Raw genomic sequence first — 19,067 nt, 5'->3', positions numbered from 1 at the left:
TCAAAGTCCATTCTGTTGCCAGCACTTAAGCTTTATGGTAAGAATGGCCTGACAGCACACTGGCATTATGTGTTTGCAGAATCAGGGTTTTCATGAGGAACAGCAACAGTTAACACAAATACTAAGAAACTGTGAAGTGGATTTAGGCTTTTTGCTGCTGGAGTAGGGATGGGGTTTTTTCACCTGATTATGCTTGATTGTAAAGATGATTCTCTTCTTATTAAGTAGCTTGTTGCTCCCTGATACCATAAGAGCAATTCAAATAATAAATCTTTACTCAGTGTGATTAACAATACTAGTCTAGTATTTCTTACTTCCTGGGGAGAGAGAATGGGAACAGGCAGCAGTGAAAAGAGGAACTAACTGCTATACCCTTACGTTTTTCAAATGGTTGATTTTAGATTGCCTGAGTATCTGAATATCACGGGGAAAAAAAGGAAAATTTTCTACCACAGAACCACAGAATATGCTGAGTTGGAAGGCACCCACAAGGATCATCAAGTCCAGTTTTTAGCTCCACACAGGACCAGCCCCAAGTGTCACACCACGTGCCTGAGAGGATCATCCAAACACTTCTTGAACTCTGTCAGGCTTGGTGCTGTGACCACTTCCCTGGGAAGCCTGTTCCAGGGCCCAACTACCCTCTGGGGCAAGAACCTTTTTCTAATATCCAACCTAAACCTCCCCTGACACAACTTCAGGCCATTCCCTCAGGTCCTGTCACTGGTCACCACAGAGAAGATAGAAGCATGTTTCTAATTCAAGACCTCAGTCATATTAACTGGTCACCTCCATGCTGATCAGATTTTTTATTTTTTTAAAGAACTTAATTGAAGAGATTAGTTGATCAACATGTTGCATACCTAATTCATTGCGCTGAATAGGTCTATCCCTTTGACAACTTATGCACCAGTACATTCATTCCAAAGTGACTTATACAACAGAGCTAAGCATTTGTACAAAGTATTACCTTCACAGTAGGCATTGTCTTCTCGAAGTGCTCGGAAACCATCTCGACAGCTACAGACAGCTCTGTCATCTAGGTTTCGGCAGACAGAATGCTCCATACAGTTATGTCCTTCAGTGCAAAAGTCATGGCCTGTACAGAAACAAGCATGATGGAGGATTAAAAAGAATCCAGGGATTATAAAACACTCCTGTCAAAGACAGTCCTATCTTTTTCTGTTAGGTCAAAGAATACCTTTCTATTGTCTGAGAGATATAAAAAAATAAATTGTACCAAGTATGAAATGGATGAAAGGAGTAGTAAAGGCCACAAGAACAGACCGTTTCTAGGTCTTCAATTCAATTTCAGGTTATGGCATTGATCTGAAGCAGCTGGATAGCTGGCTTGCTTAAATCCCCTTACTGTCTCCTTGTCATTCTTAAGTATTTTTACAGGACATATCTTAATTATACATTTCTTGTCATTTTTTTTTGTTTCTTTGAACATTTTTAAAAGAGCTCAATACCTTTAGACACTCAGCATCTCACTTACTAGTGGGATTACTTTTTTCCTAGCACTTTTTGTTCCCAGGTGTATTTGTAAAATCCTTCCACATTTAACCAGAAGTCTTTGATTAACATTGACTTATTTTGCTTTATTCTTCCCCTTATCTCTTCCTTTCAAGCTCCATTGACTGAACTCTTCCCTTATTGCGTCATCCTTTCCATTCCAGAGAACTTTATTTTTAAAATCTCATCTTTTAGCCATCCCTATTTCCTATTTTCCTATTTTTTCTTTTCCTTTTTACTGTGACCATTTTCCATTGCATCTTAATTAAATATTTTTAAGATTATGAAGTTCTTTTCCAGGCTGGAAACTCAGTAGGTTTTTTTTTTAATGTATTCTGTTTGCTCTCATGAAATTTAATGATGCTATGTTGCTGAACACCATTAAATCATCCTTTATTGTGTTGAAATCTAGCTGGTTGTAGTAACTGACTTGAAGCTTCTAGTTTCCACATCTGTATATAAAGGTGTGGAGCTTGTCTCCTTCATTGTTTTATCACTAATTTTATTTGTTTCAAGTTTTCTTCTTTCATTGAAGTATTGGAATTGGTCAAGCAACAGTACTGTTTTTCAATAACTATTTTCTTCTCTCAAAACCACAGGAGAACTGAGGAATATGGGTCAGGCTCAGGGAACCAGGAGTGGTATAACAGCAACAGCTACAGAATGCAAGCTGGAATCAGGCTGTAACACAAGACTCTTGCAAAATAGAAAATAAGTATTTGTTAGCAGAAAAGATTATTATTTTTATCACTCCACCTGGTTTCTTCTTCATACTTTGCTGTGAAAGAGCTTTCTCCCCTAACCTCACAGAAGCTTAGTTTAACAAGCACTCCAAGAAGTACAGAGTGCCCGGGGATCAGGTCAAAGTGGTCTTTTGCACTTGGACAGATCAGGAACAGCGTGAAGGAACAGGAACAGAGCAAAACAAGACAAGGAAACAGAAGAGCCTGTAAAGGCAGAATGTTTTGGTATTGAGACCCCATGACATGGTCATGTTGGAAACATCACAGACCTACTGTGATGAGAGGCTAATGTTTTTCTTTCTCTCTTTCCTGCTGTGGATTGTCCCTCTGCTATCTATAGATATGCTTAGGTAATGTTACTACCACAGCTACCACAGTGCTGGTATCTAACATAGGACATTAAGGAGCAAAATGCTCTACCCTTTTACCATGTTAGAAGGTCTTCAATACTCCTTGATGACAGCAGAAGTGTGTGTGTATGTGTCAAGAGGAACCTCTGGCCACAGTGACATCTACTCTTTGCCTTTTTTTCTCCTTCCCATTGAATCCTGAGTTCATGGTAAAGTAATATTCTGGACTTCCTGGCCTGTATTGGATTGTATCAGATTTTGGTATTAGCTAACTAAGAAGATACATGTCATCCAGAAAGGATACAGGTCATCCAGAAACGGTGAGGGCTTTTTTACTGATTTTTTGGTATTCTTAAGATTCTCAACACTTATGCATCAGCTGTATTAATAAGCAAAATACATGGTGTTAAATAACACCCTACAGCAACTTCTTGTTCAAAGAATAAGCTCCTCAGCTCATGAGAAGCCAAGCTAGCACAGTTCAGGGAGGATTGAAAATGTTCACAAAGCACCCAACCAAAAGATATTTTCCAGCTACACCAGGTACAAGAAACAGAATTCTCTCTATGCCATTGAAGATTTTATAGAAAATTATCATTAAAAAATCCTTTTTGACTGAGACAGACTGCAAGACCTATCTCCTCTTAAATTCTTTTTTTCTTTCTTATCTCTCGGTTTGATGTCATTAATCATAACCTTCATGTTTGCGCTGAGTAGCACAAAAACAACTATAGCTGCACTCTTACTTTCACTGAAGTATACCTAAAATCAGTCCAAGAGTCTAACATCTTCTTTCATGCCAGGTATCAATTTATCATATTTAGCTATAGAAGACATAGTCACTTCAAGATGCACTTGCTCATAGCTTTGAAGATACCAGTATTAGTCCAGATCAAAAGAGTGGGCCAAGGACACAGAGCACTTCCTATACCTCTGTCCTTTGGTAAGGATCAGACTGGGTGTAACACAAAAAGGTATGCAGCATACAAAATTATTCCCTAAAGCTCCTGCTTATAGATGCAGACTACAAACCCAAACAGGTAAACAAGTTACTCAAGTATTTGAACAACTGCATAGCATGAACAGTTCTTTGAAAGAGATATCTCAAAGCACCTCGGAAAGATGCTGGCGAACACGGATATTTCTCCAATCCCATTTTGTTTGGAGACTGGAGTGGGTGATGGGTATTAAATCACTAATTACATATATGATTTCTTTGACTTTGCACTCATTTTTGGCTGGAATAAAACACATAGATGTGTTTCACAGAATTTACACTACTAGGCATTTTACAAACAATTTTCAGATCACACAGCGCAGTTGTTACCTATTCAGCTTCCTAAGATTTACAGTGATATCATGCATATGAGTGTCCTATTCAAGATTATCAGGAAAAAAGTCTATATAATCTATAAGAATGGAAAATTACACTGAGCTTATATGTGTCCTGCTCACTGAGCTTATATATATCCTGCTATTACCTTACCTTTACAGATTTTGCAGCAACTGTGAGATAAGGGGATCTGCTGAGATTCTGGGCAGTTCAAAACTGCACAGCTGTCTTTCGGAATACGCTGCATTTTGTGGTCCTGTTAAAGTGAGGGAATTGATTATTACTGTGAGATAGGAAATAAAGAAAATTATAACTTTAGTGGAGTTTTAGCATTGTAATATACAAACAAAAAGCTGTCTAGGTCAAACTCCAGGTACCTTCAAAAACCATTTGAGAGGACAACATAGCACAATAGAAGCATCAGGAACTCCTCTATACTCAAACCTTTTCAAAGAAGCAAAAGTGTGGCAACAACTCTCATTCTCTTATCTTAGCTGTCAAGCAACTTGCCTCAGAAGTTTTTCTTAACATTATGCCTGAAAGAGTAACAATTATTTCTTAAAAACTGAGGCAGTAGATTCCAGAAGCAAGGGTCCTCAATAATGAATACTCTAAAGAAGCTTGTTATTTATACAGCAAGTAAAATCAAACTGGAATATCTCTGATCTCACTGCTGTGGTAGTAACACTGAAGGAAACTGGCATGAGTCCCTATCAGGAAAGAGAGGGTTTCTCAGTTAAGTTTTCATCAGGCATCTGGAAATGTACAATACCACAAGATGGTATCTAAATATCTTCAGGCACTCAGTGCAGGTCACATGAAGTCACTGCAGTATGACCACACAAAATGATTGCCTAGTAATCTGGCTACCACAGATGTGCCACCTTTAGGACCTAAATAATGCGTTTTGCAGTGCTCTAGTCATGATATGGCAAAGAAAGAAAACAAGGCAAACAATAGCATGTTCCTTAGAGGTATCTGCCTTAAAATAAACAATCTGGTTAAAACAAGAGCTCAATGAACTCAGGACCCTGCATTTTTGCGTGCAAGGAAAGCATCTAAAATCATGCATACGCCATTGCATGTATTATTATTACTATTATTATTATTATTATTATTATTATTATTATTATTACGGGTCTAGCATTTAATTTTAAATCCTCTTTAAGCATGAAATATAAAGATGAACATGAACACAATGGCCAACATCAAAACTTCAAACTTTACCTTAAACAATCTTGACAGAGAAACCAACCTTAATCTGATAATACAGTAAAGCAAACCAACCACAGATGTGCTTTACACTAGGACAAACAAAACCAGGAAATCCCACAAGATAAATTTACCTTTGATAGAAATAATATCAATCAGGGTAGTCTGGATTGCATTTAATTCTTCTATAAATTCTAATTTGGAAGATAATTTTTCATTCACTTATTTATAATATTCAAAAAGAAAAGTGCATGCCTATAGCATGCACAACACAGCAGACAAACAAAACCAAACATGATGTTTCTAATTACGTGCAGACAAAAAGGACATTGCCTTGATAACATCAGTATAAGACTTCAAGCATGAAATCAGTACTTGCGCCATTCCTATTAATATCTCTTGGCCTGAAGTAATTACTTATATCCTTTTATGAGAACTTGAGTAGTAATAATATAGTGCCTGCCTATGAATTCCTAACTGACCAACATAGGTTATAGTATATGGATTTTCTGCTCTGAATTATCATTCACAAGGCTCTTCAGCAGAAACTGTGTGTACTTCAGTCCTTGAAAAAGCAACATTTCAATCAGCTAAAGTTGCTGCTTACTATTTCTACCAGGACAGTGAGGCAGCCTACCAGCAAACAAGTCTAATCAGCAAAACACAGACTAGCCCAGCCAACAGAGGCATTTTTTTCATACAGTATCGCAATTGCCAGCTGTAAGAAACACAAGGCAACCTCACATAACTTTTGGTGATTGTTAATTATATACATTGACTAATCAGAGAATTCATGTCTCAGGTGTCATGTTCAAAATATGAGCTCACAGCCCTGAAAAGTCTACAGCTGAATCCAAAATTACTTCTGGCCAATTTCTCCTTTCCATTCTCAAAAGGGTTTCAAAACACCTAGTGCAGAAAGTAAGCTCACAAAGATTAAAATGAGCAACAGTAAGACTAGAGTCCCCAGTTCTTCTTTGCAAAACATACTTTTTAACAACTGTATGAAAATGTTTGAGATTTCCAGAAATTGGTCTGAGAGCTGCATGGCCAGAGGAGTTGCTCCCCTCTTTTTCTCTGCCCTAGAAGTGTGCGTTCAGGTTGTCAACTCCACAGCACGCAGCTCTCTAACTGGACATGATTCCTTCCCATCCCTCCCCTGGAGAGACAACATGCAACCCACTGCAGCACTTTGTGCAATTCTCAACCCACAGCTGCCCCTGGAGTATATTTTGCCTTAAAGTGCATTTATACCCTGAAGAGTAGCTCTATTCATGCAGCATGGCAAGACTGATTCAGTAACAAGCATGTTCTGTTTACAAATAAAAAGCATAACCCTGCCCCATTTCCATCACTAGAAATACCAGACACCTAGTGTATCAGGTCTTTTTCTTCTTTTTTCTCTAGATTTTCCTCTAATAATTATCCTGAATTCCAAATTATGTCCCCCTTACACATGAGCACATAATTTTGAACAGTAACACTGCACATGGAAACATAAGGTGGTCTGCTGCTGTTCTACTACTGATCATGGAGATGATATCTAGGGAGGAAAGAATGCTGCTTGATTGTCAAGCTGCATCATCAAAGCTTCCAGCTATGCAAAGTAAATTTATTTGCAAAATTTTATGTGGAACTCAGTAAGACAAAATAAACATAGCACCTATTAAATGTCTTTTCTGTTGTCACTTCTAAAGGTAGACCTGTCTGTATTTCAAAAGTTTCTTTCAGTGGGACTTTGATAATTCTAACATGCAAGAATTTTTTTTCCATCAACAGTATTCTTACCTTGCACTCAAAGAGAACACAGTCCCCTGAGCTTGAATACACAGTTTCTCTTTGTCCTTCAAAGTAGGTTCTGCCTTCAAACACACACACCGCTTCAGAGGAAAATAAAAAAAAAAAAATAAAAAAAAACACAGTGATTTTGTATAAAAGTGTTGTCACTCTGTTTATAGAACTGATACATTTTCTTAAAGATAACTGCATTTCAAAACGAGAAGACTGAACTGGCTGCAAGAATATTCTAAACCCATCTCTAGGACTCTTGTATATCATAAGAAAAAAAAATCAGAGGAGAAAAAAAACCCAAAAATAACCAGAAAAGCACACATAAGTAGAAGGTGAAGGATACTGAAGAAATATAGAGTACAGGTAGCTACTGAGACAGCAGAAGAGACGTGTCTCAGGTGACACTAAGGAAGCTATGACTGCCTGCAACACAACTCAAGGGTGCACAGGAAGATGGAACTGTGAGAGCAGTGCCAGGGCATGAATAGATAATTAGTTTCTTGAAGAGGAAAGTCACATGATAAAGGTTGATCACTGAAGCCACATGTTTATTTGTTATCACAGCCTTCTGATGTTTCATCACATTCATTTAAACGTTATGTATTTGTATCTTGATTATCCTAGTTGTTTACCATTACTGCTGAAGTATATTAGAGTATATGAATTTTCTGTACAGGAACTGACTCAAGTCTTCAATGATCAAATGACAGAATCCCTAGGATTGGTGTTTATTATACCATGACCTGGCCTGGTGCCATTCCTGTGCTCTGGTAGCACCGGGTTTTACAGCTGCACACTGACACAGCTCATACTGGATTGCTCACTAAAGTTTGTATTCAGTATTTAAGAGTTACATAAAAGATCTTCACAGTAAACTGTCTTGCTTTTTTCGTTTTTAATGGGCCCATTACAGCAACTACATTATGCAAAGTTTAAAGGCTGAGTAACATAACTGCTAGGTATAGGAAATCAGATGTCTGTCTCTGTTGCTTAGGACACAGTCAAGGCTCATCAAGTAACCATAATCATGAAATAACAGGAGTAGGTTACAACTTCCAAGTTCTAGATTACATGTTAGAGGTCTAATTTGCTAATCATGGATTTGGAGACACAAATCAATTATACTTTGACAGAGAGATTTACTTATTCTGCTAAAATAGGCTACAACTTCTAGACATTTTAAAATATCTAAAGTACAAGAATGGGGTTTTTTGTTTGTTTTTATTTTGCATGATCTATATTAATTATCATTACTCCTGTTATTTTAATTTCTGCTTTACTTTTTTTTAACTTGCAGCTCCTTCTTATTAATTTGTCAGCATGTAAAAAGTAAAATTTTGTAACTGATGTTGAAAAAGAAGTGATAGGTACAACAACAAAAATGTTTTTCTAAATTCAAAAATATGAGTTATACCTTATAAAATATGAAGTATCTTGTGTGATATAAGCCTGCACAGCAGTTTCAAGAATTAACATCCCAGCATGTTACAACACTTTAAATCCCATGAACAGCAGAGTTTAAAGTCGGACTTAATAAAGATAGTGTAGAAAAGAGCTGAAGGGGAGAGTCTAGAGGAGAGTCCTAGGGCTAACAGAAGGAGGAAGTTTGTACAACATCCACAAAGAAAAGCCAGAATCAAAAAACCTCAATACGGTGTCTCTTTCCTGTCCCAGAAAACAAGCTCTTCTAGAAGGAAGTATATGAAAAAATTCTATATAAATCTTTACCAGGGACTAAGAGATCTTGAATCCAGACAGGACAAGACAATCATCCAGTCATATATATCACCTTCTGTGTGTTAAAGCCCATGACACTAAACTGAAATATTCATACATTAAACCCTCTCCCTTGCCTCATACATTTCAAGCTTCTAAGAACAACTACATGTGACAGGAAAAAATGAAGTACAGCAACACTGAAGGACCACACAAAAGCAATGAACTGTTAACTTAACACATCCTCATGTTCCCAACAGGCAGACTATGCCTGTTCACAGGAAAGGCAAAATACATCAAAATCACTGTCATTCTATCTTGGAGGAAAATACACACTCCTAAAGCCAAAATATTCTCAACGTATGAGTAGGACGACACAGATATCTTAAAAAAAAAAATTACCCAAACTGCCTCAAAGTCCAGTCTCCTTATTAACAGCAATAAACCTCTGATTCTTCAAAGAAACACAGAAAATAACATACACAGAAGAGCCATCAAGGGAACACATCCAGCCTAGTGTGAAAACAAAAAGATATTTTTTTATTCCACCAACAGCCTTTGGAAGTCTTGGCACATGAAACCATTGTAATGCAGTGACACAGTATCACAAATGCTTTCTGCAAGAAAATCAGCTCTCCTCCATAAAGCCTTGGAAACAAGGAAAACTTAGAAAGTCTCTGTGTGTGAGAGATGGCTTTGCCTAGATTGCCCTTGGCCCCTTCCCATGTATCTTCAAATACTCGAAGACTCTCGAGGGTTAGAACACGGCAGTGGAGTGCATGTTTCAAGACATTTGCCTGTGTGAGTCCCAGAAATTTCAAGTAGTGTTCACATTCCCACCTCCACAACCAGAACACTTGGCCATGACAGAATAACAAAATATGAGGAGTTGAAAGGGACCCACAAGAATCATTAAATCCAACCCTTATCCCTGCTCAGAACCAACCCAAAGAGTCACATCATGTGCCTGAGAGTATCATCCAAATGCTTCCTGAACTCTGTCAGGCTTGGAGCTGCGACCACTGCCCTGGGGAGCCTGTTCAGTATCCAACCATCCACTGGGTGAAGAACTTTTTTCTAATATTTAACCTAAATCTCTCCTGACACAACTTCAGGCTTGTCATGGAGCTGGAATTTATTTCTCCGTAGTAGCCCTCACAGTGCCATGCTCTGCATTGGTAGCTAGAGGAGTGTTGATAACACACCCATGTTTTGGCTACTGCTGAGCACAGCACTGTAACATTCCTTCTTCAATCGAGGGCGAGATCCTGGGAGGGGACACAAGTAGGCCAGCTGACCCACGTTGACCAAGGGGATATTCCAGACCATATGACGTCAACCCAGATATAAAAGCTGAGGCAAGGAGCAGGACCCGAGGCACTCATTGTCTCTAATGGCTGCCTGCTGACAACCGTACGTGTGCTGGAGCCCTTGTATCTGCCCAGGGTCAACCCACTACAAGGCCATTCCCTCAGGTCCTGTCACTGGTCAGCACAGAGAACTGTCCCTCCTCTTCCCCTTACAAAGAAGTTGTAGACTGCATTGAGGTCTCCCCTCAGTCTCCCATTCTCCAGGTTGAACTGCCAAATAACCTCAGCTGCTTCTCATACGGCTTCCCCTCGAGGTCCTTCACCATCTTTGTTGTCTTCCTTTGGACATCCTATAAGAGTTTTATATCTTTCTTACGCTGTGGTGCCCAAAACTGCACACAATATTCAAGGTGAGGTCGCAGCAGTGCAGAGCAGAGTGGGACAATCCCCTCCCTCAACCGACTGGCGATGCTTTTCCTGATGCCTCCCAGGACATGGTTGGCCCTCCTAGCTGCCAGGGCACTGCTGACTCATGTTCAACTTAACATTGACCAGGACCCCTAGATCCCTTTCCATGGCACTGCTTTCCAGCATCTCATTCCCCAGGCTGTACAAACATCCAGGGTTACCCCATTACAGTTGCAGAATCCAGCACTTCCCCTTGTTGAACTTCATACGGTTGGTGATTGCCCAGTCCTCTGATTTGTTAGGGTCTCTCTGCAGGGCCTCCCTGCCTTCGAGGGACTTAATGGGTCCTCCCAGTTTTGTGCAAACTTACTTAGTATCCCTTCCAGTCCATCATCCAAGTCATTTATGAAGATGTAGAAGAGCACAGGGCCCAAGACGGAGCCCTGTAGGACCTCACTAGTGACAGGTCACCAGTGAGGTGTTATCCCATTCACTGTTACCCTCTGCGTACAACCCATGAACCAGTTGCTCACCCATCACATGATATGTTTATCCATCTGTGTGCTGGACAGTTTGTCCACAATGATCCTGTGAGAGACAATATCAAAAGCCTTATTGAAATCCAAAAAGATGAAAAGATGACACCAACTGGCTTCCTTTGATCAGCTAGGTGGGTTACCTTGTCATAAAAGGAAATCAGGTTGAAGAAGCACGACTTTCCTCTCATGAAGCCATGATGGCTGTGACCAATGACTGCATTGTCTTTCAGGTGTTTTTCAATACCTCCCAGAATAATCTTCTCCAATACTTTACCAGCCACTGAAGTGAGACTGACAGACCTGTAGTTTCTGGGATCCTCCGTCTTGCCCTTCTCACAAATCAGGACAAACTTCCAACCAGCTGGGACCTCCCTCTCCGGATTCCAAAAACCACTCAAAAATCCTTGAGAGAAGTTTTGCAATGGTATCAGCCAGATCTTTGAGGATTGTGTGAAGAATTTCATCAGGCCCCATAGATTTATAGGGATCCAGTTGGAGCAGCAGATCCTGCGCAATTCCAGGGTTGACTGGGAGTTGATCATTCTCACAGTCAAGGTCCTCCAGTTCAGGGCACTGACCCCCTTGGTCTGTCATCCATGTTGAAGACAGAGACACCTTGCATCTGCCCCTGTCTGTGAGATGACCATCCTCATCCTAGAACAAGTCAACGATATTTCTGTACTGCCTATTGCCATTAATATATTAGAAAAAATACTCTTTGTATTGTCCCCCACAATTCTGAACAGCTTCAACTCCAGCTGCTCTTTGGCCACGTGAATTTCTTCCCTACAGTGGCAAGCAGCATCTCTGAGTTCTTCCCATGTCACTTGACCTTGCTTCCATTGGGCAGCTAAGAAAATTACATCTCATCCATTGAACTCCCCTAAATAAACATTCTAAGCAATTTGCTGTGGCTTTGTCAGCAAGATTTTAAAGCTCCCAGGTATCAGGGACCTGTCTATACAGAACGACCAAACTATGTTAAAGAAAAGAGAGAAAACCCAACAAGTAATAAATGCCCAATTGAAAAAAATTAATTGAAAATAAATTGACAACTCTTAAGTACAAACACAAGCATGTCTTCTTATGTACTGCTGCTCTCATTGACTACATTCAAAAGGGATATTTATTCTTAAAATCATCAAAATAAAGACTACCTGGATTATTTTTTTCTACTAGTGTTCTCTAAAACATGAAGGATTCTACCCTATTTGGGCAGTTCCTTCCATAAAAAGCAGAAAGAACTAAGGTACATTATGAAGCTCTAAACTGGAGCACTATCACTTAGGTTTTCTCTTCTCACCCATGATAACCTAGCCAAAAACACAAAGGCATTTCATCTACAACAGTACCCCTGGTTCTGTATTTATTTAACATAACAGATACCAGTGGGCTTAGCGATGGTATAAGTTTGTCAGTGCACACTTTCTTTTCTTCTCTCAATACTGCCATAAATGCCTCTGTCTCTTTCCTGCTCTCTTGCCAGCCCACTCCTCTTCCACTGCCCACCTAGGAGGCATCCTGACAAACAGCAAAGGGCAGATTTCCATCAAGTTATCTGAAGGTTCTAAAACCTAAGATTGTCTGGTTGGTAAGTATGGAGCATACTTGGAAAGATTTCTAGAATGACAAAGCTATCAACTTCTTTTCTGCCTCACTTTCATCCTAAGACATTGGAACCCACATCCAGGCAAAGTGGAACAGAATGTTCCTCCTGTCTCCTTACAGCAACTGTCACACCCAGTTAACATCCCATGATGATGGTGTTTCCTGTCTTTATTTTCCTTGAAAAATAAAGATGTTTCAGCAACATGAACATCTGGACTAGTATTGTGTAATTGGAAAAGTCCAGCAAAGATTTAATTTCTGCTTGGTTAGATGCTTCCCAAGATATTTTGATTAGTTTGTGATTGGTATCTCACTGGGGAAGCATATCATCTTTCATCTTCCTAAGTCCTCTCATTTGACAGAGTGAATCACAGTCAAGACATTACCTGATGATTAGTTGTTCCAGATCTTGATAGTTATTGCCTATGTAGGATTTAATCTACAGTTGTATTACATCAACCATTTCCTCTTGCCATCGAATTTCCACATTCCCTCAGTACCTAAAATAATGTATATTATGAAAAGCACAGGCTTCTAAGAAGGTGAAACAGGAAGCCTACAACACCTGCTCAGAAGTTTGACTACCCTTGATCTACCCTTGTATACAGAAAGTGATCAAATATTGCACTGGTAATTATGTGTACGGGGTCTGAAAAATTATTAGCAAGGTCTGCTTACATTTACGCAGTTGTAGTGATAATACAACTATTCTCTGCAGTATTATTTAACATGCTGTCATGATATGGCATCTTTTCCATATTCATCCAGCAAAAGGAATTTTCAGGAGCCCACTGGCTGTTGTGTTTGCTCAATGAATTATCTACAGTTTGTCAAACCATCACTTCTCTTCCACAGTCCTTTTTTTTCTTCCCTTGCCTCCAAATGACACTTTCTTTTTGCATTTTCTAAAACGTCCATGCAAAATCCACTGCCTAGCAAACTCCTGTCTTATGTTTGCTGAGTTCTCAGGATGTCATATAGAACATTTTCTCATTTCTGTATTTATCACCTTCACTGTCTAGACTGTGTATGCCTTCCCATAAGGAATGCCTTTACACTTCCCTGTGGTATCTAAGCTGATTCAGACTCAGACTTATCACCAAGAGAAAACAGAAAGTTTAGCACATTAGTGAACTCCTCAAACCACTTTAATTTCTTGTATTCATAAAAATACAAGATGCCTGAGGAGTGGCAGATGGGGTTTGAAGTTTTGTGAAATTTGTCAGTAATTACAAATGTTCAGTTTAAATCTGATAATTAAGTCTATGTTGCTGCATTCTTTGTTCATTTACATTGGTTTGTTGGAGGGGGGAAACTCACCCAAAATTAGCACACGTAAAAAGCCCCCCAAACCTGTCTCATTCACTTAATTTTCCAACCTCCTCCTTGGAATCTCCTTGACTACGTTTTCTACTGTTGAGAGATCAAGGCTTAGGCACTGCGTAAGTCCCATTAATCCTACTTTGCAAGCTTATATAGCGTAAAACCACAGTGTGGTTTTATCCTTAGAAGTATACACAGAGACAATCGTCACCTTTCCTGAATTTCTCTCTCTTGACTGTCATATCATTACTAGGCATTGCTCTCACCCCTTTCTCAGTTATCTTTGCAGGGATTTGGGCATTATTTCATCTTTGCTCAATTTCTGGAGAGCACAAGCTTTGCTGTTACCGCAGTCAGTGAGGCTGAAGACATGACTCATTTCATTCCATGTTCCTCAACAACTCAAAAACTTCAAGCTGAAAAAATATATTGCTATATATTTTTCCAGTCAATCACTGCTGAAAAGCTGCATATATCTGCTTCTGCTTCCCCAGCTGAAAAAAGAAAATTTGATTTGAAATCTTATCATAGTAAGGAATCAATTGCTATTTGTGTGTTACTTCTTATTCGTTGGGAAAGCTAAATGTCTCTATTACATTTAAAACAAAAAGTCATTGTTCTACACTGCTTTTACAATCACTTAAGAGCATCTACAGTGTGAGCCGCCTCAAACAACACTAACTGGCTGCTTAGTCACATTGGCAAGGAGTCAATCTAAAATAATAAATTCCTTCCCCTACCTCTCATGTTTCCTATATTTTTATCAACTACTACGAGGAAATGACATAATTCATCTATCCTACATGTTCTTGCTGAAAAGTCGTCTACAGAATTCATCTCAGCCCTGGAATGAGGGTTCCTTGAGGCATCTTTAAAGACTAAAAAAGCAATTCGAACACTGAAAAAGTACGTGAAAATGTGACTAAAAACTCTGTGGATAGCAGTTCAGTTGAGGCAAATAGACCTAACAGATGAAATAAAACTTATAAATTAGGTTGCCAGACAAGGGGTCTGGGAAAGAGCCCACAGCCAATCAAAGCCAATGGACATCACATTGCACAAAGGGAGCTGTCTCCTGGTAAGCAAGGACCTAATCTGTACAATGTGTTTGATGTCACCTTCTCTTAAAAATTGCATTACTGCCACTCCCATGGCAATTTCAGCTTGGTTAAATAGAGCGGCCAAAACAGTTCTACTGGCAGACATGCAAAACTTTGGCTTTAGAGCAACAGACCAAATTCTGCTTGTTAAACAGAACTGGAGTATTTTGGACTCTAAACATAGGATTTTGAAAACCTGGTCATGACTAATGTGATCAAAATCTCCAACCATTTTCTGACAAATTAACTATGTTGGCCATGCGATACTCAAATAACTTTCACAGCAAAATGTCAAACAATAAAATCAAATGCCAAGACAAAAGCCTTAGAGGGTAACAAGAGAAGAAAAGTAATATATGAACACTGTATTACAGTTATATTAAAGGTTTATAAACAGCACAGTAGTGTGCCAGACCAAGACAACTCCAACGCAAAATTACATGCCTGCTTAATCCCTATAAAGGTGGGATTAGACATTATCCGATGGACTCCGTGTGCCAGCTATCCTCAGTAGCAGTGACATAGCTGTATTTAGCAAAGGTGCAAATAGCTATTGTATCAAATGCTGACAGCCCCTAATGACAGGGAAATTTCTGCTTCGGTTCCACCTTCTCTCAGATGAACTACTGGGCTAGTTGTAAAAGGTACTTTTCCAAAATTTTGTTAAAAGAACAATGGCACAGTGTAGAAAACTGGACACCTCCCTAGAATATCTTATACTTCAAAACATGCTTAAACTCACCTATACACTCATCAGAAAGCCTCAAGTCACAAGGATCCATATGCAAGATGAAATTCAATTAATTGATTAGGACTGAGTGTTGAGAATTTCTGAAATTAATGAAAAACTGCTAAAGACTTGCACACTTTTGAGTCTCTATTTTGAAATCTATGAGAGCTAAATAGTTATCACTAATCAGTACTAATTTATTACGTAAATAGAAGGTTGTGTTCTCCATTGTCATGTAATAAGACCATCCATGGACATGACATGGGAAGACACACACCTACTCCTGCAGCTCTGCTTACAGGGGGCTACTGTTACTGTGCTCCACAGAGACTTCAAACAGGGTGGCAGAGGGGAAATAATGCATTTTATTCATGGGGATTTGCCATGAAAAAAAGGGAGTGCACCAATTATGTATAATTTTAAAAGACACATTTTTGCATGTAACTACTGAGATGGTGGCTTTCTGCAGCTTTGTGGACACAGATCACATAACCATGTTCAGTAAAAGGCAAGTGCCTCTGAGTGGCAGCACCTTCAGAGATTTTGAGTTTCATTTGACAGTATTAAGAAACATCCTATGCAGACAACAAAACTACACTTTTCACCATAATATAGTAAAACTGGCATTTATTAGTGTGAAAATAACTTGGAAGCAATGTTTCTGTGCTCCCAAGTTACAGAAGTTCCAAACAGCTTCTGCTCCAAAAATTTTTCATTTCCAACAGTCATGGGGGTTTTTGACCAACAGCTTGTCAGATCCCCACAGACAACACCCATACATGAGTGACTATCAGCGACCCTACCTATGCTTCCACCTTCCAGCAGATTCTCCTTGGCCCAGAACAATCTCCACAGATATTTAAGGTAGAAATTCTGCACTGTGACTTTGGTGCACACCTCTCCCTGGTGAAGGCACAACATCATGTGACCCGGCATCCATTTCGCTGTATTTACTTTCCTCTCAAATCCAAGTGCTTTCACTACTCCTACAAATGGCAGCCCCTCGTTAACTTGGTTGTTGCAGCAATACTCACCTAGGCCTTCTTTGTGCAGGCCAGTCTAACGTGTTTAGACATTCCCAGGAGTGGACAACCACATGTATCGCTGTTACTGGATCTTAGTTCTTTCAAAGCACCTGTATCTAGCTCTGTACAGGAACTGACAGGATTTCATGCTCCCAACATTTCTTCTATCCAGTTTTGTTCCCACATAAGGAATCTCCCCATCCTTCCATCTCTCTTCTGATACCCATCATCTTCCTCCCTCACTTCAGCCACAATGACAGGATGAGTTGGCATAATCAAAAGCCCTCCAGGAACTGCATTTAATATTCTTAAGCTAAGTCCTTAGCATTAGTTCAGCAAAAGGTTTCTAACACAGAGAGCAATGTAAAAACATTTTTTGAAATCTTGATTAAAGTCAGTCATGCAAACTGGCTTTCCAAATTTGTTATATACTCACTCTTAACATTCATTATCAAATAACATTTAATCAAAAACTAACTTTAAAAAATCAGGTATTATCAATAGTTTGGGAAATTTTCAAAAGACAACTTCAAATAGAAACCTGTTACATCTAACATCATGCCCCTGTTTCTCAAGGCTGCTAGAAATTAGTATTATCCATTGCACATTTCCAAACAATACAATACTTCATGTCTACAGTCAGTTCAGCATTTGAAATAATTAAAAATTTAAAAGTAGTTGGAGCAGATGTTCACAGATTCTGCTTTGTCAGAGCTAATTTCTCCCAAGTGCATCTGTTGATGCTCCAACGCAATCATGGGAAAACAGTAAGCTGGACGTAGCAACTGTTAATGTGACTATTCCTTTTTGTTTGGCAACAAGAAATCCTTAGAGTTACTGATAATTAAAAAAAAAATTATATCTGTTAACATACCTATTGTCTTTAGGAGGTCCTTTCCAGATATTAGACAAACTTGTCTAATGCACATCCTGTGCAACCAGGTGTGTTTGTCTATATGGGGCTATAGTTCATGCCAGTGTCTAGGAAACCTGCAATACTTCTATCTTACTGATACATTAACAAACTCACTTTTTTCCTTCTCCATTGTACAGAAACCATATATTTTTCCACTACCTTTATATGGAAATCAAGAATCAGAAAGTACAATTAAAAAAAGATTTCATTTTTAATTACTGTCAATTAGCATCTAACCTCTATAAGGCAAAGCATAACTCTGCAATGTCAATGATACAGAAAAGAAATCGGAACATCTTTATATGTAACTCATTTCATTACCAAGAATCTTGGAAATTAGTGGAATGGATTAACTAGCATTCAGACAAAATACTTAATGGATTATATGAAACCCATTCTCAGGGGTTTTCATTTTCTTCAAACTCTTGAAAATGCGAGAGAAAAATAGCAGTTTGCATTGATAAATTCTTCAGTTTGTTAGCAATATACTATCAGCAAAGGCTTTCTTTTCATTAGCTGCAGAGATTTAGTATGGATATTTAGTAGAATTATACAGGAACAAAGGATTTATGATGATCAACCTGGACAGATAAGATATTTGGGCAAGAAAAAGTACTATCTCTCCTATGAAATAATCTGGTTTGTTAGAGGGAACTTTATTGGGATTGAGAATATGAATCCACCTCCCATTGCCTGTGATCTGGCTCCCCCGTGCCTCAATATATGAGGAATACTTTGGTATTTCCATGAGAAATGTGAGGAGCAAATAACCATAATGCTAGCAATGTGCTTTGGAGATAACATTACTACCATACTGAACCATATCAGATAGTCAAATTAGCTTCTCCTTCCCCATTCCTCTAAATTCTGTTATTCTAAGAGCTAAAACAATGGATGTAAAATATCTTGAGAAAAATAAAAAAGGAAAATATTTCCCTCACATCTTGAATAAGTATCAGTAACTCAGTATGTCCATTTCCTGCAGACACAGTCCTGAATCAGAAACCAAGACACAGCCCACAGTGTCAACAGCCCCAAGTCAAAGCTTGTGAACACTGAGGCAGAAGTGCACAGTCACACCTGAGAGAGCATTGTCCAAACGCTTTGTGAACTCGAAGGGTTAGAACACGGCAGCGGAGTGCATGTTTCAAGACATTTGCCTGTGTGAGTCCCAGAAATTTCAAGTAGCACTCATATTCCCACCTCCACAACCACAACACTTGACCACGGCAGAATCATAGAATATGCCAAGTTGGAAGAGACCCACAAGGATCATCAAGTCCAACTCTTATCTCTGCTCAGGATCAACCTCAAGAGTCACACCATGTGCCTGAGAGTATCATCCAAACGCTTCCTGAACTCTGGCAGGCTTGGTGGTGTGACTGCTTCCCTGGGGAGTCTGTTCCCATGCCCAACCACCCTCTGGGTGAAGAACCTTTCCTTATATC

At 39.1% G+C, this 19,067-nt stretch overlaps 1 protein-coding gene across 1 annotated transcript in view; it reads right to left on the bottom strand.

Annotated features, from left to right (window-relative positions):
* Positions 1-19,067, bottom strand: part of NELL2 (neural EGFL like 2) — a 147,800-nt gene that overhangs the window by 76,548 nt on the left and 52,185 nt on the right. Inside the window, exons 10-12 of the mRNA XM_027658873.1 lie at positions 6,942-7,033; positions 4,095-4,197; positions 971-1,099 (exon numbers count right to left, since the gene is read on the bottom strand). Coding sequence (XP_027514674.1) covers positions 971-1,099; positions 4,095-4,197; positions 6,942-7,033 — 324 coding nt within the window. The remainder of the gene's footprint in view (positions 1-970; positions 1,100-4,094; positions 4,198-6,941; positions 7,034-19,067) is intronic.

This window comes from Corapipo altera, unplaced genomic scaffold, assembly GCF_003945725.1.
Source record: "Corapipo altera isolate COAL_440 unplaced genomic scaffold, ASM394572v1 1, whole genome shotgun sequence".
NCBI lineage: Eukaryota > Metazoa > Chordata > Aves > Passeriformes > Pipridae > Corapipo > Corapipo altera.
The sequence above is the reverse complement of the archived record's forward strand: the minus strand, read 5'-3'. Positions and strand labels throughout refer to the sequence as shown.